This window comes from Ornithorhynchus anatinus, chromosome 7, assembly GCF_004115215.2.
Source record: "Ornithorhynchus anatinus isolate Pmale09 chromosome 7, mOrnAna1.pri.v4, whole genome shotgun sequence".
NCBI classification, from domain to species: domain Eukaryota; kingdom Metazoa; phylum Chordata; class Mammalia; order Monotremata; family Ornithorhynchidae; genus Ornithorhynchus; species Ornithorhynchus anatinus.
The window spans coordinates 56,159,592-56,179,750 of NC_041734.1; the positions used below are offsets into that span (position 1 = coordinate 56,159,592).

A 20,159-nucleotide genomic window follows, 5' to 3' on the forward strand; every position below is an offset into this window, starting at 1 on the left:
GACTGTGTCCAACATGAATAATGTATATCTATCTCAGTACTTAGAACAGTGCTTGGCACATAGCACTTAAATACATAAATAATAGTAATAATAACAATATTAGAATTTGAGTGCTTACTGTGTAGAAAACACCGTACTCAGCACATGGGAAAGTAAAATATAATAGAGATGGTGGACACAATTCCTGCCCAAAAGAGATTGATAGTCTAGAGGTGACAGACACTAAATTTCAGAAAGGTGAAATGGGAGAGTGTAAAGATATGAGTGTGTGTTGTTTATATTAATGCCTGTTTCCTTGTTTTGATATGCATATATCAATAATTCTATTTAAGTTGATGCTATTGATGCCTGTTTACTTGTTTTGATGCCTGTCTCCCCCCTTCTAGACTCTAAGCCCATTGTGGGCAGGGATTGTCTATGTTGCTGAATTGTACTTCCCAAGCGCTTAGTACAGTGCTCTACACACAGTAAGCACTCAATCAATACGATTGAATGAATGAATAAGTTATTATTCAGAGGATAGTCAGGAACACCATCGTTGGATGGTGTTTCCAGGAGAAGGAAGGGTCCATTCTGTAAGAGGCTTCAAAAGAGAGAGATGAAGGAGGATTAGACTAGAGTCCAGTATATTTGGTAAGGAGGATGCCATTGGTGACCTTGGAAAGAGCAGTCAAGAAATCTTGAAAGATGCCCAAAAACTATGTGCCCTGGTTCAAAAGCAATTTCCTTCCTACTCATGAACAGGATTAAGCGTTACCCTTGAAAGGTCTTCTCATGAGAGAGCTGTCTCAGGTGAGGCAAGGGCATCTGAGAATATCAGTCAATGAATGATATATCAGTGAAGTAAGGTAGGAATGAATGAGGGGACAAGCTGATTGAGTACTTTAAAGTCAATGGTAAAGAGTTTCTGTTTGCTGAGGTGTACGGGTAGCCCCTGGAGGTTCTTGGGGAGTGGGGAACCATGGACTGAATGTTGTTATTTTTTAATGATCTGAGCAGCGGAGCGAAATATGGACTATTGTAGAGAGAGACAGGAGGCAGGGAGATCATCAGGGAGGCAGATGCAGTAGTCAAGGTGGGACAGGATAAATGTGCCAATTCTCCCCGTGGTGATTTTAAGATTAAATGAATTTTTATTTTGTTTTAGTTTTTTGTCATAATTCATTATTCTTGTTTTCAGTGTGAAATTATCCTTTTTATTTCACTTTTAAAGGACTCTAAGTCTGGCGTGAGCTCCAGAAGTTGCAGCGTGTCTCGCAGAAATTCAGAAAGTTCTCGCCATGACTCGGAGACAGAGGATATGCTATGGGATGACCTGCTTCATGGGCCCGAGTGCCGTTCGTCAGTCACCAGTGACAGTGAGGAGACAAATGCCAAGACTTTTACGGGAATAAAACGGGATTCAAAAGAGGATGTTTTCCAACAGGTCGGTGGAAAATCTTATTACCAAGAAAAGACACATTTTTACATTAATGTGACTAAAGAGATCGGAATGCCAGTTTTTTCGGGGGGTTGGAGTTCCAGGGAGAAGCACAGGCACAGTTGAGGAGGGGAGGAGAAACACAGGCAAAGCAGTTAGAACTTGGCAAGAAATGCATCACTGGCCGGGGCCGGGTGAGGAGGCCAGGCACTCCACCTCTCCACTGAGATCAAAGCCACGTGGGGCCCGGAGTGCTGATTCTCCATTGAGTTTGGATTTGAAATCTCTTTGTATTTCCTTCTTTCATTCTTCGGTCACCTGTGACTGCATTTGAAAGAGCATTTTATTTTCAATCAAGACAGTTGCCCAATCTCATAAAAGTATATTGTGTAAACATTGGAATGGCAGTGCCCTTTCTCCCCGCTCTGCCCCAATTAAGAGGATGCATTTTGTGTGTCTGTGTGTTGGTGGGGGCGTTGCAGTTAAGCAGTTAAGGTTTCTTTATTTTTTGTCGCAGAACCATTTATTCTGGCTTCAGAACTCAAGCCCCGCCTCAGAACGAGTAAGTGCAATCATTTGGGAAGGGAATGAATGTGAAAAAATGGACTTGTCGGTATTGGAAATCAGTGGCATCATCATGACCAGGGTGAGTTGGTTTTTTTTGAGAAAGGCTTTAGAATTATTCTTTCACTCTCTCTAATCATTTCCAGTTGTTTCCAAATGAACTAGGCCATTCAAGGAAACATTTCACATGTTTCACTAGTGAGGCACAGAGAAGTTAAGTGACTTGCCCAGAGTCACACAGTAGACACGTGGCAGAGCCAGGATTAGAATCCAGGTCCTCCTGACTTTCAGACCATGCTACTTCTCTATAAGATGTTCCATATAAGATGCTCGTAGTATCCTTGAACAATGAACGAGTCAAATCCTCTTCAGATCTAGCCTGTAATATTCAAAAAACATAAAACAGCAAATCTCTAAGTGGGTTTTTAAAAGATGTAGTTTGGATCGATATTCGGTTCTTTGGAATTTTACCGCCGTCTCAGTGTCGTCACCTTAATTTCCAGGTTAACGAATATCAACATGGAATGGCATATCAGATGTTGGGGAACATTGTTACCGTCGGATTAGCAGTTTTTCCTTTTCTTCACCGACTCTTCTATGAAAACAGCCTCGATCAGCTAAGAGCCATGACGGTCCAGGAACTCGTGACTGTCTTCTGTGGGGCACCGCCTTTCAAATCCATCATTGTCTTGTCCACAGTTAACTTTATTGAGCGTTTGTCTCTCTCCTGGATGTTTTTTTTCATGATGTGTGTGGCTGAAAGAACATATAAGCAGGTATGTGTAAGACTCCATGTTTGCCATCTTCCTAGATGAGGGCAAGAGATTTTTATTTGCTGCTTTAATTGTTTTACTTATGCAACAGGCATAACTGGGGTATGTGCAAAGACTATTAAGATCCTGTTAGTATGATCTGGGTCTTGGTCATAAAAACTGACAACCAACATGATATTTTGAAGTGATGTTATTATTGACTTGGGTTCACTTTCTCTAAATTTATGAATGATTCCCCTGCAGTGTGTGTGACGTTTTCCATTCAACAGGTTTTCATTATACAAATGGTCCTTTCCGTGTCCTATACGATTGGTTTGATATGCATCGAGGTCAGTTGTGGGCACAGCCCGGTCTTTCTGCTGTGAGGGCACACAGATATTCTGTTTCATGGCCACAGACCACGCCAGACTTCCAAATGAAGAATCACAGTGATTGGCCCAGCAGATGTGCATGTCTACAACCAAATGATAGCAGCTGTTCTACATCCCCTGGCTTCCCCAAGACTCTAATCAACCATTTTTGAAGACACGCTTTTGGCTTCAGGAGGACTGGGGGAGAGGGTGTGGTTTGGTAAACTGTCACCACTAATAACAATTCAGATGCAAATCTTACAGATGGCAAGATGCTTCATCCCTGTACTGGGAAAAGCCTTATGCAAGTAGGCATTCAAAGACATTGGTTGCTTCATGTTTGAAGAGGCAGTGGGGCCATTCTGCACTGATCACCCTGAAAGGGAAGGAGACTAGAAAATTCTGGTGTTCTTTAAAATTGCTGCCTTGCCCAAACTCAGATCACCGGTAGACTGCAATTGGTGAGCTCTATATCTGCAGTGTAAAAACAGCAGAAAGATGTATACTCAAAAAATAACCGTTGTGTTATGTAACATCAGGGCACTATGTGATCAAGAGAACATCACCAACTCGTAAGAGGAACAGCTCTAACGTACGAATTTTCTGTGTCCAGAGTCGATCAATATCACAGCTCTATGAGACTAGACTACTGGATAAAGGATTGCTCACAGAGGTAGGCTCTGAGTACCCCTTCTTTGGGAGAGAAGTTCTCTCTTTTGAAGTCCACCAGCGGATGGACTTGCAGTCAGGCAAGTCAGGCCTTCCAAATCTGCCCGGAGGTGTAAATGAAAGTCTGTTGATGCTACCTGGCTCTGAAACAAAAGCGCTTTACCAGCATCCTAAGCACTTATGTCCCCACAGTGATGAACTGTAATGAAGAAAGAGCCATGACAGCCCAGGAACTGAAAATTTATGCAAGCTTGATACAGGAATATCAAAGTTGGAAAATCTGCACATAGTAAGCGTTCAACAAATACCGTTGATTGATTAAAAGAATGTAATGGACTATGTCAGTCTAGAGTGATTAGTGATGCTCACACACAGAAGAAAGTCACTGGTCAGCATGGATTTGGGGAATTCAATAGAAGTGGCCTGTTTTTCCTAGGTGAATGAATGCACGTAACACCAGCCCGTGATCATAAACACCATCTTTTGCCTGTTCAAACAATCTTTTATGCATCCGTGATTTAAATAGTGACACCTTATTGATAACCTTATAGAGTGGATCAGAGTGGCCATGTTTGGTTGACAAAGATGAGAACCAAGGTTGTGCAGACCACTGAGAAACCCAAACCTTTTATGCATCGCTAAAGGCATTATCTAGCCCTATTCACACCATCACCGCAGCTCTGAAAGTGACTCTACTCACCACAAACAAGGAAGGTTCCTTGAAGGGAAGGTAAGAACATTCAGTGTTCTTCCTTCATGTGCCTTCTACTACTGAAGATGAAGCCCGACAAAACTGATAAGATCTTCCAACATGCAAAGACTTGGAATGTGTCCCAACTATTGAGGAAATCGCCACTGCGTGGCTGTGAAAATGGAAAAGCACTAGACGATAGCATCGTTCTAGAGATTTATAAGCATGAAAGGTGGATACCTTGCTTAAGCACTTCCCAAAGCTCTACCTCAACACATGGCCCACTGAGGGAATTTTACAGGATCTCAAAGATGTCATCATCTTCAAGAAAAAAGTGAAAGGTCTGACTGTGGCTATTTTAGAAGCATCTCATTACACTCCAATGCCAGAAAGATCCTATCCAGAATACTCCTAGATCACATATTAATGAACACCATCAACTGAACAATTCTGGAATCATCATATGGCTTCAGGCCACGGCTCCATCACAAACATGATTTTCGCTGGGTGTCATAGACTGGAAAGTGCAGGGAACAACACCAAGAGTTATACCAAATTTTGTAGACCACGTGTAGCATTTGATACCATCAAAAATTCTGAACTCTGGAAATGTTTAGCAAATTTGTCTGCTTTAAAAAGTTAATCTCGGTTTTGAGATGAACACTGAGAGTCAGTTGCCAAAGATCGATCAGCACATCATACTACAGTCAAGGAAGGAGGGGCTCTTTCTGATAGAAGCTTAACGAGGCTCGAGAAGCAAGGAGGAAGGAGCTGAAAACTGTACCTGATGCTGTAAACATCCAACATGACAACTCAACAAAGGACAGATTTTTCTGTGCTTAATTCAGGGACAGTGGGTCCTGCATTTTTCTTGTCAGTCATACACTTAGGTGAATTTTACTGTCAGTGTTGTCTTTGGATTCGAAGAGCAACTCTAATATAATCTATGTAAGTGTGGATGTGTGTTTTAGACACACGGTCAAGGAGGGACATCAGACACACAGTCAAGGAGGGACATTAACTCTCTCATGGCTTGTGAGTCACAGTTATTTACTGCTCCAGTTCATACACTGGTATGTTTATGATCTGAAAGAGTTAATGTTCCGCTGTGATTGCCTTCTGTATTCTTAGTTTGTCACTTGCAAAGTAGGAAATTCTGGCAAATCATTAAATTCCAATTCAACTTTTAATTTAAGAAATGACACAATATAAATCAAGGTATCGTATAGCTGTGAACTAACTGAAGTAAGAGGCAAGATGAACTCATGCCTGTCAAAGGCCATTGATTGGTTTCTTATCCATTACTTTTCTCAAGATGAACCTATAGGAAATATGTCCAAGAAAAGCAAATGTTTAAAATCACAGACTTAACTAAAAGTTTTGGCATTGCGGCCAGGAATATTGACCCAACACTTCTCCCAGCTCTGACCAAGACTTCTGGGCTGCTGGAGGATGCAGTGAGAGGCTGGGCCAAGCTACTTGCCATGAATCAATCAAATCTATTGAGCATTTATTGTGTGCAGAGCACTGTGCTAAGTATATGGAAGCCTTTAATATAACCAGAGTTGGTAGAAACGTTTCATACCCACAGGGCGCTTACAGTTTAGAGGGGGAGACAGGCATTAATAGATTAGCATTAATTATTGAGAAGCGGCGTGGCTCAGTGGAAAGAGCATGGGCTTGGGAGTCAGAGGTCATGGGTGTGAATCCCAGCTCCTCCGCTTGTCAGCTGTGTGACTGTGGGCAAGTCACTTAACTTCTCTGTGCCTCAGTTACCTCATCTGTAAAACGGGGATTAAGACCGTGAGCCTCATGTGGGACAACCTGATTTCCCTGTATCTACCGCGCTTAGAACAGTGCTGTGCACATAGTAAGCGCTTAACAAATACCAACACTATTATTAATAAAAATCTGTGTGAGATGTCCTCCCATGCCCCCCAAGGACTTTATCCAAGTCAGAAGCTAAGCCAAAATGGCCCCTTGTTCTCCTTCCTGATTCCGAGGCAACCTTTAGGTCAGGGATAGAGTACAGAATAAAGGCAGAGGGTTTTCTGGGGGCTGGAGCCTGGGTGGGAACAAAGATGGAAGTGGAGAATGTCATTTCCCTTTTGGCTCCTTTTCCTTTTCTGTACCTTTGGCAAGTGCCTGACTGCTCTCTCCCTAGTTACATCCAACTCTAAAACAACCTTTTGAGCTGCTGAGAGAGCCATTGACAAACAATTCTCTTTCATCTTGGTAATATTTGTATCGGCTTACTACGGAACAGTGTAACAGCAGTGTTTTTTAAGTGTCTACTGAGTGCAGAACACTGTGTGAAGCATTTGGGAGAGTTCAGTAGAATTATGAAATGTCCTACTTGCCCTCATGGATTTTCAGATCCAGCAGGGGAGGCAGACACTAAAATAAATCACAGAGAGGAGGAAGTAATAGAGATAATATGCACATAAGTAGTGCTGAAATGAGGAGTAGAAGGATAGAAGATGGGGGGTTCGAAATTAATTGATGAAGGCCTCCTGAAGGTGGTGGGATTTCCGAAGGGTCTTGAAGACAGAGATAGCATTATTTGTCGCATATGAAGTGGGAGGGAGTTTCAGGCAGTGTGTATGTTGGACATGGAGGGTGGGGGAAGAAGTGAGTAATAGGGCACCAGTAAGTAAGTAAGAAAGGACCAAGTGTGGAGCTGGGGCGAAGTGGAAGGAGACAGCTGATTGAATATCTTATTGCTAGATGCTTCATCTGGATGCTTAATGCTAATCTTAAGGTTAGGAGTTTCTGTTTGATTTGGAGAGGAAAGGGCAACCACCTGGGGTTTTTTGAGAAGTGGGGAGATGTATACGGAATGATATTTTAGAAAAATGGATTGGGGCAGCAGAGTGAATATGATTGATAAGAACAATAAAATATGAAGAAAAATACACCTTATTTTGGGACAGTGGACGTACCAAGCGCTTAGTACAGTGTTCTGCACCTAGTAAGTGCTCAATAAATACTATTGAATAAAATAGAGATTAAGAGGTTTTTGAAATTCCCATAATGTTAGAACTTCAATCTTCAGTCCAGGTTTCTAGTAGATCACTTTTTCGCTAAATTTTGCTGTTCACCTGCTATAAAAAGGAGGTGGCTCCTTCTAATCATCCCAGAAAAATTTCACCTGTCTCCTGCTTTATAAATGCTCCCTTGCATTTCCATCTTGAATATTATGCAAAAGTTAACTATGTTTAAAGAAATGATCAGCTACCCATTTTTGTACTGACTGAAAAAATGTCTTGGTTTTGGAAGACTGGGATTAACTGATGTTCATAATATAAAACACTTTTCTTTGTGTTCTCTTTTCCAGAGATTTTTATTTGCCAAACTCTTTAGTCATATCACCTCTGCCAGGAAAGCTAGGAAGTATGAAATTCCTCATTTCAGGCTCAAGAAAGTGGAGAACATTAAGATTTGGCTCTCACTTCGTTCTTACTTAAAGGTTGGTCCAACTTTGCTAATACTGTGAGGAAAGACTCAAGAAAAATATATGTGCGGAGAACTCACTGAGGTTTCAGAAAAGTGACTCGTGTGGGTTGAACTGCATGGCAACTGCCGAGATGCCTGAACAAAAGACACGAGAAAAAGGAAGCTACAAAACCAGCTAGGAGAGGGCTAAGGAGGTTCAAAGTGAATTACAGAGAAGCAGTGTGGTCTAAGTGGAAAGAACACGGGCCTGGGAGTCAGAGGACTTGGTTCTTATATCGCTTGTCTGCTGTATGACCTTGGACAAGTCACTTCTCTTTTCTGTATCTCCCAGCATGGCTTAGTGGATAGAGAGCATCCATCCAGGTCTGGGAGTCAGAAAGACCTGGGCTCTAATCCCAGCTCTGCCATGTTCATTTGTTCATTTAATTGTATTTTTTGAGCGCTTACTGTTTGCAGAGCACTGTACTGGAGAGTACAATTCAGCAATAAAGAGAGACAATCCCTGCCCACACCGAATTTACAGTCTAGAAGGGGGGAGACAGACATCAAAACAAGTAAACAGGCATCAATATAAATAACTAGAATTATAGATATGTACATATATACACAAGTACTGTGGGGCGGGACGGTAGAGCAAAGGGAGTAAGTTGGGGTGATGCGGGGGAGGAAAAAGGGGGGTTTAGTCTGGGAAGGCCTCTTGGAGGAGGTGAGCCTTCAGGAAGGCTTTGAAGGGGGGTGGGGTGTGATTGGCGGATTTGAGGAGGGAGGACGTTCCAGGCCAGAGGTAGGATGTGGCCAGGAGTTGACGGCAGGACAGGCAAGAATGAGGCACAGTGAGAAGGTTAGCACCAGAGGAGCGAGGTGTGTGGGCTCGGATGTGGAAGGAGAGAAGGGAGGTGAGTTAAGAAGGAACAAGGTGATGGAGAGCTTTGAAGCCAATAATGAGTTTTCGTTTGATACAGAGGTTGATAGGCAACCACTGCGGGGTGACATACCAGGAACGGTTCTGTAGAAAGATAATCTGGGCAACAGAGTGAGTGAACTATGGACTGAAGTTGGGGGAGACAGAAGGTAGGGAGATGAGAAAGGATGCTGATGCAGTAATCCAGTCGGGATATGATAAGTGATTGTACTAATGTGGTAGCGGTTTGGATGGAGAGAAAAGGGCGGATCTTGGCGATGTTGTGAAGGTGAGACCGGCAGGATTTGGTGATGGATTGGATGTTTGGGGTGAATGAGAGAGCGGAGTCAAGGATGACACCAAGATTGGGGACTTGTGAGAAGGGAAGGCCACATGTCTGTTGTGTGACCTTGGACAAGTCACTTAAATTCTCTGGGCCTCAGTTACCTCATCTGTAAAATGGGGACTAAGAGAATGTCAGCCCCATGTGGGACAGGGTCTGTGTCCAAGTTGACTAACTTGATCTACCCCAGTGCTTAGAAGAGTGCTTTGACCCATAGTAAGCGCTTAACAAGTACCATAATTTTTGATTATTATTATTTATTATTATTTGTAAAATGGGGATTAAGACTGAGTCCCATGTGGGACATGGACTACGGCCAACCTGATCATCTTGTATCTACCCCAGCGCTGGGTGCAGTGTTTAGCACATTAACAGATACCATTAAAAAAAACTGCATCCGAGGGAGCAAGAGTCTTCTAACAAAGGACTTTGGAAAGGGAAAAGAAAAATCTAAATTTCTAAACATCTTTGATAGGCGTGGAGGCATATCAAATAATACAACTTTTCTGGGACCCATGGCTGAAAGCGTCTCATTAAGCAAATCATGATCTATTTTACCATGCGGAAAACTGACAAATGAAGATATGAAGATTCTGGTGGTGCTTGAAGTACCAAACCTTCCAATTTTGCAACTCCGATTTTTTTTTTAACTCCTTACTCAAATAGAAAATATTTACAGTTTTCTTTCGGTGAATTTCTGTTGTATAATTTAATCTGAGATGGTTAAGCTTTTCAGGTCTCACGTTGTCATTGAATCTCTTTGCACAGAGACGAGGTCCACAGCGCTCTGTTGACGTGGTCGTGTCTACGATCTTTTTACTGACCGTTTCAATAGCTTTCTTTTGCTGTGCCCAGGTAAGAATTTTATGTTCATGGAATGGTAAATAGTAATTTAGTTGGTTTCTGTAGAAGGCATTGATATATCATTGACTTGGTTAATGTGTATTTTGCCCCACGCTAAGGACACTATGCAATTTTCCTATTGAAATTTTGCCTGTGTTTGTATTTCTGTTGTTTTGGCCATTTAGGAGTTTTCTCCAACTTTTTGGTTCTGAAATTAAGAGGAAAGTATTGAAGTCTCAGGATTTTTGTTGGACTGACACTTTTTTTTCTTTTTAAGGATTCCAACTCATCTATTTCAGGTAGTGACTGACAGATTTTGATGCCTTTCTCCTTTTATTCACACTTACTACTCGTCTGATCCTTGGGGACTGCAACCTCCATGTTGATTAGAACTGCCTTCAGACACTGTCACCCCAAGTTGAGGGTGCAGGTCTATAGCTTCGTCCCGCTCTTTCAAAGCCTCTCACCCATCCAAGTTCCATATGACATAATCACATCACATCGTGCATGCAATGTAGTAAAATCATACACAACATTTTTATTTTGAACATGGGGGTGGAGATTTGTGAAGGCAGGAGAGGAAGGGCTGGATGGGGAAGGAATAGAGTAGAAGGGCCTGGTAAGAAAAAGAGGAGAAGCAGCACGGCGTAGCAGGCCCGGGAGTCAGAAGGTCATGGGTTATAATCCCGGCTCTGCCTCCTGTCTGCTATACTATACTTCACTATACTTCTCTGTGCCTGTTATCTCATCTGTAAAATGGGAGTGGTGACTGTGAGCCCCACATGGTGCAGGGACTGTGTCCAACTCAATTGGCTTGTATCCAGCCCAGAGTTGAGTACAGTGCCTGGCACAAAGTAAGCACTTAACCAATACCGTCATTATTATTCACCACTGACCCTCTGTTTCTCACCCAGCAACAGCATTAACACAAGCTCCAAGCTCCTGGCACAAGTGGAATACAGCCGGTGCCTGCACTTCCTCTCCATTAGTTCTCTTCTTGACTACTGTAATCAGGTTTACAGTCTCTTTGTGCCACTGAGACTGCACTTTCACCAATTACCTCCTTAAATCCAAGTATAGTAGGCTCCACTCTCCTAATTCTCCTTGAATTTTCAGCTGCCTTTGACTCTGGGGACCACTCCCTCTTTCTTGGAAACATTATCCAAACTCATCTTTGCCCGCACATCACTCATCTGATTCTCCTCCACCTCCCTGAATCCTCCTCAGCTTCATTCACCAACTCCTCCTCCACTTATCTTTGAACCATGGTGTCCCACGAGGCTCTGATCTAGGGTCCCTTCTCATCTCCTTCTTCACCCAGTGTCAGGGAGCTAGCTAATCTGCTCACATGGCTTCAATCTCTCCCTGCTCACATTTGTCCGCCCGGCCTGAAACTTCCTCCCCTTCTTGATCTACCAGGCCACAGCTCTTCCTCTTTTCAAAGCCCTCCGAAATCACCACCACCTTCAAGAAGGCTTCCCTGAATAATTTACAGCACCTTAGTTGTGAAACTCCAACAGCCACAATTAGCATATGTTTTTTTTTCCTGACTTTTGAAGATGTGTTTTTATTCAAATTTTAATTTGTACCTTCAGTGATTTGATACTTCATCCTGATTTACTGAGCTACTTCCTGTCATATCCTCCTTGGCACTGTATTTGTAAAGACTTTCTGCCTGTTTAACACCCCCACCCCCCTTTTAATTGTGAGACCTTTGTGTCTTGTTTTTGTTCTGTTCTCCCACGGTAGGTGCTCAACAAATAGCACTGATTGATTGAGAACAGCTCCCCATTGTTCCACTTTCTTGTAAGAACACAAGCCTCACTACATATTCAAACTGCCTTCATTGGCTTTGAAATGCATTTTGTCCACTTTCAACTACCTGATAAGGGGTTCATATTGGTATTTTGGTGCCATTTTACATGAGTCACCAGCAAAACCAATGGATTGAAATTATATGACTTCCATGAAATTACACCTTTCATTAAAAAGATGTGCATAGGAAGCTGAGGGAAATTATGGCGACTAATTATCAGACAGATGTTAGAATTTTAGCATTGTATGGTTTTCCTTCTTTTGCTCCTTTTTTCGCTTGAACCTCTCTTGAAAAAGACTGAAACAGTAAACAAAAAAAATACCTTTGAGTTTGCTAGGAATAATATAAATATACTCTTTGGCCACTTACACAGGTTCTCCAAGGTTATGATGCTTTCCTGAATGATGCTTACAACTGGGAGCTCCTGATCTGGGAACTAGCCTTGTTGCTCTTCTTATTGCACCTGGCCTCTCTGGGTTCAGAAACTAACAAGAAATACAGCAATATTTCAGTATTGCTCACCGAGCAGGTATCATTGTGTTTCTCACCTGATTTTGACACTGTTGGTGTTCTGTTTTGGTAATAATGAGGCACATTGGTGACCTGTTTTAGTAATAATGAGGCACAGAGAAGTTAACTTCCCCCACAGTCGCACAGTAATAATAATAATGATGGTATTTGTTAAGCGCTTACTATGTGCAAAGCACTGTTATAAGCGTTGGGGTGGATACAAGGTGAGGCTCACAGTCTTAATCCTCAGTTTTACAGATGAGGTAACTGAGGCACAGAGAAGTGAAGTGACTTGCCCAAAGTCACACAGCTGACAAGCGGCAGAGCCGGGAGTAGAACCTATAACCTCTGACTCCCAAGCCCAGGCTCTTTCCACTAAGCTACAGTAGGCAGAGGGCAGAGCCAGGATTAAAATGCAAGTCTCCTGACTCCCACTCCTGTGCTCTTTCTACTAGGCCATACTCTTTCTTAAGTTATATAAGTACGTTTCTGTAAATAAAGATGAGATTAGAGAAAGCACAAGCTATACAAATTTAACATTGTATAATCAAGGTTGGCCTATTAACGCAATGAATATTGAGTTTTCTAAAGGCAGGTAATGGACATGCAATTGATCATTATGGTATTGTTACTAGATATTCTTGAATTTGTCCTCGTAGAGGTTGAATGCCTGTCTCCTTTAGCTTGTGTGTAAACTGAGCGAAAACACATCAAATGCTGCCCCTCCCACCACCATATGGAGGTGGGGCCCTGCTCCCCAATTAAGCCCTCATTTCCTCTTCTCCCACTCCCTTCGGCATCACCCTGATTTGCTTCCCTTACTTCCCCCCCCGACACCCCCCAACTCAGTCCCACCACACTTAGGTACATAGCCATGATTTATTTATTTATATTAATGTTTATGTCCGTCTCTAGGCTGTAAGCTCTTCGTGGGCAGGGAATATGTCTAGCAACGCTATTGTATTCTCCCAAGCGCTTAGTTACAGTGCTCTGCATACAGGAAGTATTCAATAAATATAACTGATTGATTGAGTCTCCCCTCAAGTTTTCCCCCTCATCCATGCAGAGAAAGTGTCAGAGTCACCTCAGGTAAATTAATGGCCAGGGCTGGAGGGCGGGGGTGGATGTTAAGCCTCCCCCTTATCTACCTTTGGGCACAACTCAGAGTTTCAATCAGTGGTATTTATTGAAAGCCTCCTGTGTGCAGAGCACAGTGCTAAACTCTTGGGATAGTACAGCGGAGTTAGGAGACTTAATCCCTTGCCCTGCCCTGAGGAGGTCACAGTGTAGGCGGGGAGACAGACAAGCAGCATGCCCTAAGTGGATAGAGCACGAGTCTGGGAGTCAAAAGGACCTGGGTTCTAATCCTGGCTCCACCAATTGTCCGCTGTGTGACTTTGGGCAAGTGACAACTTCTCTAACTTTACCTCATCTGTAAAATGGGGATTAAGACCATATGAGCCCCTTGTGGGACATGGACTGTGTCCAACCTGATTATCTTTTACCTACCCCAGCCCTTAGAATGGTTCCTGGTGCATAGTAAGCACTGAACAAATACCATTAAATTAAAATAAAAGGAAGTATGGTGGTGATCTACAGTGATGGGAAAGTCAAGGGGAGGACAGAGTTTGGGTGGGAAGTTAGAGTTCTGTTTTGGACATGTTAATTTTGAGGTGTCAGGGGGACATGCAGGTAGAGATATCTAGAAGGCAGAAGGAAATGCAAGGCTGCAGAGAAGGAGAGAGGTCAGAGCTGGAGAGGTAGATATCGTCTATCTTGCCGCTGACGTATCACCCACATCCTGCCAGTGGCCTGGAATGCCCTCCCTCTTCATATCTGACAGACAGTTACTCTCCCATTCATTCATTCAGTCGTATTTATTGAGCATTTACTGTGTGCAGAGCATTCTACTAAGCCCTTGAAAAGTACATTTCGGTAACAGATAGAGAGAATCTCTACCCAACAACGGGCTCACAGTCTTCAAAGCCTTATTAAAGGCACATCTCTAAGAGGCCTTTCCTGACTAAGCCCTCCTTTCCTCTTCTCCCACTCCCTTCTGTGTCATCCTGACTTGCTCCCTTTATTCCTCACCCCTCCCAGCTCCACAGCACTTAGGTGCATGTCTGTAATTACTATTTATTTTAATGGCTGTCTCCCCCTCTAGACTGTAAGCTCATTGTGGGCAGGGAATGTGCCTGGTATATGGTATTCTTCCTAGCGCTTAATGCAGTACTCTGTACACAGTAAGTGCTCAGTAAATACGATTGACTGACTAGATTTGGGAATCATCAGTGTAGTACATGCAAATCCAGTTTTAATCCACCCTGTAACCCAGCCCCTCTAAATTACCCTAAACATCCTCCTCCTTTCTTAATTTCAGCCCTACCCATCTAGGTACAGACATGAAAGGGGTTTTGCGAGCAGTTTGGAGCACTGACCCAAGGGAGAGAGGGGCTGCTTGGAGTCACACTGAGCCACAGACCCCACCCTTGGATGTCCAGTCTGACCCGGCCCATCTGGCTCTTCTGGAGCCTACCAGAGAGTGAGCTATCGAAACGGCCCAGCCAGCCTTTGGGAGATGGGAGAGGCCCAGCCCGCTCTTCGTACAAGTTGTTGAACAGCTTTAATATGGATTTGGGGAAATGTTAAAAATTAGGATTTGACAATGATAAACTTCTAGACCCTTAATTTTATATAATTTGTTGCTTCTTCAATAGGCTATCCCCAAGAATAAAAACAGTGTAAATTTCTAGTTATCTACACTGTTCATTGGCTTTATGTAGTGTGCTGCACAGTGCTATGCAAGTATGAAAATGGAGTAAATGGTGATGAGAGTACATTGTTTAGCGAAGAGAGCCCGAGTGGGGCAAAAAAAAAATAATGCAACCTGAAGACATGTGATGGGAAAAGAGGAAGCTTATGTGACAGGGGTCTGGGTCATCTGGGTCTTCTGTTTTTTGTTCTCACTAACCTGGAAAATCTTTTTTGCAATGGGCAGTATTTTACTGTAATACCCTTGTATCTGGTCCTTCTTGCAGGTAAACTTGTATCTAAAGATGGAAAAGAAGCCCAATAAGAAAGAACAGCTTACTCTTGTGAACAATGTATTAAAGCTGGCAACTAAATTATTGAAAGTGAGTAATTGCCCGTGCTGATTTTGCTACTGCTCCAAAATCGAATCTCTCGAGTTTAACTTTTTGTTCTTGTAGGTACGTTGCATATGTTTGCCCTTGGTGTTTATGAAGGTTGCAGCTTGGCATCTTGATATATTATACTTCCCTGTAGTTCTGAGGAAGGGAAGAAGGGAGGGAAGGACAGAGGGAGAGTTCTGGATCTTGCTGTTTGGGCCCTCTGTCTGCCCAGCGGTATTGGGGGGTAGGGTTTGCTGCTCCGGCTGCAGGCCAAAAGATGGCGGTGGCCAGGTCTTCAGCCTCCCCCCGTGGACCCTGGGACCGCAAGGCCTTGTCTTCCCCACTAGATTATTTGCTTCTCGAGGGCAGGGATTATCAATCAATCAGCTTTATTTATTGAGCACTTACTATGTGCAGATCACCATTCTGAACGCTTGGGAGACCACAGTCCAATAGAGTTAGCAGAAACGTTCCCTACACGCAACAAGTTTACAGTACAGGATTATGTCCAGTAGGTCATGGGTTCTAATCCCGGCTCCGCCACTTGTCGTGTGACCTTGGGCGAGTCATTTCACTTCCTCTGTGCCTCAGTTACCTCATCTGTAAAATAAGGATTGAGACTGAGCCCCATGTGGGACAGGGACTGGGTCCAACCTGATTTCCTTTGTATCCACCCCGGCCTTAGTAAAGAGCCTGTAAATGTTTAACAAATGCCATTATAATTTTTATTATTATTCTCTACAGCCCGCAGACAGCTAACAGTGCCCGGAACTAGGCTTAAAAAAATACTGTTGACCCTAATACTCAAAAACATACTGCACCACTTGTTTACCTTAAATATTTCCTTGACTCATAGGAGTTGGACACACCTTTTAGACTCTATGGACTGACCATGAATCCTTTAATCTACAATATTACCCGAGTGGTTATCCTTTCTGCGGTCTCAGGAATAATAAGTGACCTCTTAGGATTTAATATAAGAGTAAGTATTATAAACGTCACTCCAGTTAGTGGCGATCGACTTTCATAATAATGTGTTTTATATATCAAACATTGCCCCTTCCTACCACTGTCTTATGACTGGTTTACGGCAGCAGCAGCTTCTTCTTGCTAGCTCTACCGTTAGGGGTTCAGGCCCCCTTTTCTCCATTTTAGAGTAAAATTATAGAACGGGATTCCCATCTGGCTTCCCTCCTGCTCTGAAGAGTCCAGTTGAAGCAAGGACAGCGTGCTGGTGGGCACCCCTGAGTGGGGTACAAAGCCAGCTGTTAGAACCAACAGCTTGGGCCCCTTGGCACAGTCCCCCTCCTCCTTTGGCGATTCTGAGCTTTCAAGTTTCCAAGAAGATTATCAACTCGCTGATCCATGATTGGTTCTACCTTCCAGCTCGATGTCACAGCTAAAGTAATTTGTTCTTTTCTTAGTTGTGGAAAATAAAACCGTGAGCCAACAAACATGCTGGGACCATCTCCCCTTGCCGTCCTGACTCTGATGGCCGCCGATGGAGTGAGAGACCCACAGCTAAGCCCCGCCTATAAACTGTTTTCCTGGGAACAAAGTTCTTCCCCAGGGCGAAAGTCGGTGCTCTTATAGTTACGAATGAGTGGGAACAATTGGAAGACAAATGAAGTTCAGCAAGTTGTGGTAAGGTGGGAGCAATTTACTGAATTAAGACATTCATTCCAGGGTCTTCCGTTCTCTGAGTTATATTTACATGGAAATAGAGTTCTAAGTGGATCCAGTTTGTGCCCAAAAGCATGAAAACACATCTCTTGCACTAGTAGAATGCAAATACTCTTCTTTTCCTTTACAAGTTATGGAATTGAAGAGTTCCTTTCCACAGCTAAGAATAAATAGAAAACATCTTAGGCTGACTCCAAATAAAAAGAATCCTATTGGACTATTGCAGAGTTTCTCGTCTTCTTTGTTAAAAAAAAAAAAAAAGTAATCTTTAATGGGGAAAATTCTGATAAATGATCAAAAAATTCAGATTCCATTATGTTTTTGAAGTTAATTACTAGTAGCCAGTGAAGTTGCTGTTGAAATGGCGATACACAAAATATTACACCAGGCATGTATGTGCTGTGGAGAATTTTATTATACAGCAGCATTCCTTGAAGCCTTTCAGTGAAATATCCTTTAGATATAAAAAGCCTTAGATTTGAGAGAGGGAAGCACAGTGTAGGGCCATTCCACTTCCTTCCTTTTATGGTCAGAGAAATCGGAATTCATGTTTGACTTTCTACTACACTGGATTTTTAAGAAAACAGCCTCTCTCCCTACCTTAAGCTGTTTTTGGATAACTTGTTTCAGGATAAAATGAGCAGTGAAACCATCTAATGATAGATAATTTGGAAGGCCAAAATAAAGTCTTTAATATTGGAGTTGTAAAGAGAACGTGGTTGTGGTGAGGGGGGCACCTGTGGTATTTGTTGGGTACGTATTTTGTGCTTAGCATTGTACTGAACACTTGAGGCAAAACACAGTTTCTGCCCTTGAGGAGTTTGGAGATATAAATGATTTGGAAATAATGGAAACAGGAGGAAGGACAAAGATACAACTGGTAAGGGCACGACTATGGAACGATGAATACCTATCTAGAATATGGGCATTGATAGCTATGGAAGTGTTCAGGGTGGGTTGCTGCAAGACCTGACTTAGGGACTGGAAATGAATCAGGGAAATGCTTCTGTAAAGACTTGGTATTCCAAGAGAGCCTTGGAGATGGGAATAAATACAGTTTGGCCGACTTGAAGGTTTTCTTAGGCTTCTTTATATTCAGTCTGTGCTCTCTGATAGCTTCTAATCAGGGCCTGAAAAATTTTGGTGCATACTGAATAGCAATAAAAGGAAGTGGTTTTCTTCCCGTGACAGTAGAACCTGAAAGAGTAGTCTCAAGTCACCTTGGTCTTGCCTGTACACCTGGATAATGGAGTGCTCCTGCCTGTGAACTTTGATACAGGTAGATAATAGAGCTTATGTTTCAAAAATGGGTAATTAGAAGCTTTTGGATCTGGCAAGGAGGAATGAATTTTGGGAAGTGTTTTACCAATCAGCAGTCCATTTTTACTGCCTAGAATTTTTTGTGTATGGTTTTTTCATTCTTTGGGAAGGCCTGGTTGAGTGTGACTTTACCTTGCCATAGAATCATTATTAGTTCTTGGTAAGAATTTTTTTATTTTGGTCAGTTGAGTTCACACAAGATTTATGCACTATAGTTGTTTAGGAAATATTTATTTGAATCGAGTCAGACTAGATTATAACATCTGTTGAATTAGATTGTTGTTTCTGACAAACCTGGCAGTTTTCTCCAGCTGTCTGTCTGCATTCGCAGGGAGCTAAGCTTCTACCCTGGGGTAGAAATAGGCTGATTGACTGGTACAGTCCCTTCGGAGCACACAGCTCCAGGATTCTCTATCCCCAAAGGACCAAAGCAGCCTGGAGAAATATCAGGGGGTGGAGAAAGGTAGTAAGGGACCATTTAAGCACTCTTGGTTCTCCAGTGAAGAGAGGGGCAGATTGTGTGTCATTGGTTCTGCTGGTATCTTAGGATTGCCGGATAGTCAGTGCACAGGCTGAATTCAGGGTCCAGGCTAGTCTTATTGTTGCAACATAATAGAACACCACCTGTTACCAATCGCAAGCAATTTAGGCCCACAAAGCACTCCCATGAATTCTGATAGAAACAGACCAACGGCATCATCTTTTGTGCTAGAGGGAGATCAATAACACACACATTACCCATTTAATGCTTTGCTGCCAGTGTTCATTTCACTTAAGGGTCATACCAGGTACTTGGTATTAATAGGAATTTAAAAAATTTTGAGGAATGTAATTTTTAGAACTGAGATGTCTTGGGCCCCTCCAACTCTACTACACACTGTGTTTCACTGTTGTGCCAGGAAAGGAGTTCCAGTCTTGAGCACGTAGAGCTTAGCATTGTTATACAATGAAGTAGTTGATGCATACTCTTCTGTTCAAATGTCTATAGGGCCTGGCAGTCAGGACCTGGGTTCTAATCCTAGCAATGCCACTTGTCTGCTGTGTAACCTGGGGCAAGTTACTTAACTTCTCTGTGCCTCAGTTTCCTCATCTGTCAAATGGGGATTAAGACTGTGAGCTGTATGTAGGACGGGACTGTGTCCAAGCCCATTATTAGAAGAGTTCTTGGCACAGAGAAAGTCCTTAACGAAGGCCATTATTATTATTATTATTGTTATTAATGCACTAAACATTTTAAAAATGTTTACAAACTACCCAGTATGATACGGATGATACAAATTTGCTTTGAGAACACCTCTTCCCATACCAAGCAGAAGTGTCACACTTTGCATGTCAAGAATTCTTCCTTTTATACACGATTCCATATTTTATTTGTGTCATCCAAGGAAAAAATTGCACTTCAATAACAAGCAGGGCTCCAAGCACTCTCCTTGCCGCATAGGAGACACATTACCTGTTCTATAAATAGAGTTCCAGTATGTCTCAAGAGGCAGGGAATGGGGCAAGTTTATTTTTAATGGCATTTCAGTGCTTACTATTTGTCGAGCACTGTTCTAGGAGTTGGCTAGATACGAGTTAGTCAGGTCAGACCTACTCCTTGTCCCAACTAAAGCTCACAGTCTAAATGGGAGGGAAAACAGGTATTGGAATCCCTATTTTATAGCTGAGGCATAGAGAAATTGTGACTTA

General features: G+C 42.7%; 1 protein-coding gene across 7 annotated transcripts in view; it reads left to right on the top strand.

Annotated features, from left to right (window-relative positions):
* The window catches only part of PHTF1 (putative homeodomain transcription factor 1), a 38,907-nt gene extending 21,535 nt beyond the window's left edge, over window positions 1-17,372 (top strand). For 6 of the 7 annotated variants that reach the window (XM_029069582.2, XM_029069584.1, XM_039912590.1 and 3 more), the window contains 9 exons: window positions 1,214-1,426; window positions 1,938-2,066; window positions 2,488-2,760; window positions 7,805-7,936; window positions 9,936-10,022; window positions 12,200-12,355; window positions 15,375-15,470; window positions 16,324-16,449; window positions 16,892-17,372. In XM_029069582.2, coding sequence (XP_028925415.1) covers window positions 1,214-1,426; window positions 1,938-2,066; window positions 2,488-2,760; window positions 7,805-7,936; window positions 9,936-10,022; window positions 12,200-12,355; window positions 15,375-15,470; window positions 16,324-16,449; window positions 16,892-16,912 — 1,233 coding nt within the window. In that variant the 3' untranslated portion in view covers window positions 16,913-17,372. The remainder of the gene's footprint in view (window positions 1-1,213; window positions 1,427-1,937; window positions 2,067-2,487; window positions 2,761-7,804; window positions 7,937-9,935; window positions 10,023-12,199; window positions 12,356-15,374; window positions 15,471-16,323; window positions 16,450-16,891) is intronic. The other variant, XM_029069583.2, reaches the window with a different exon arrangement.
* Window positions 17,373-20,159: the final 2,787 nt, after the last annotated feature.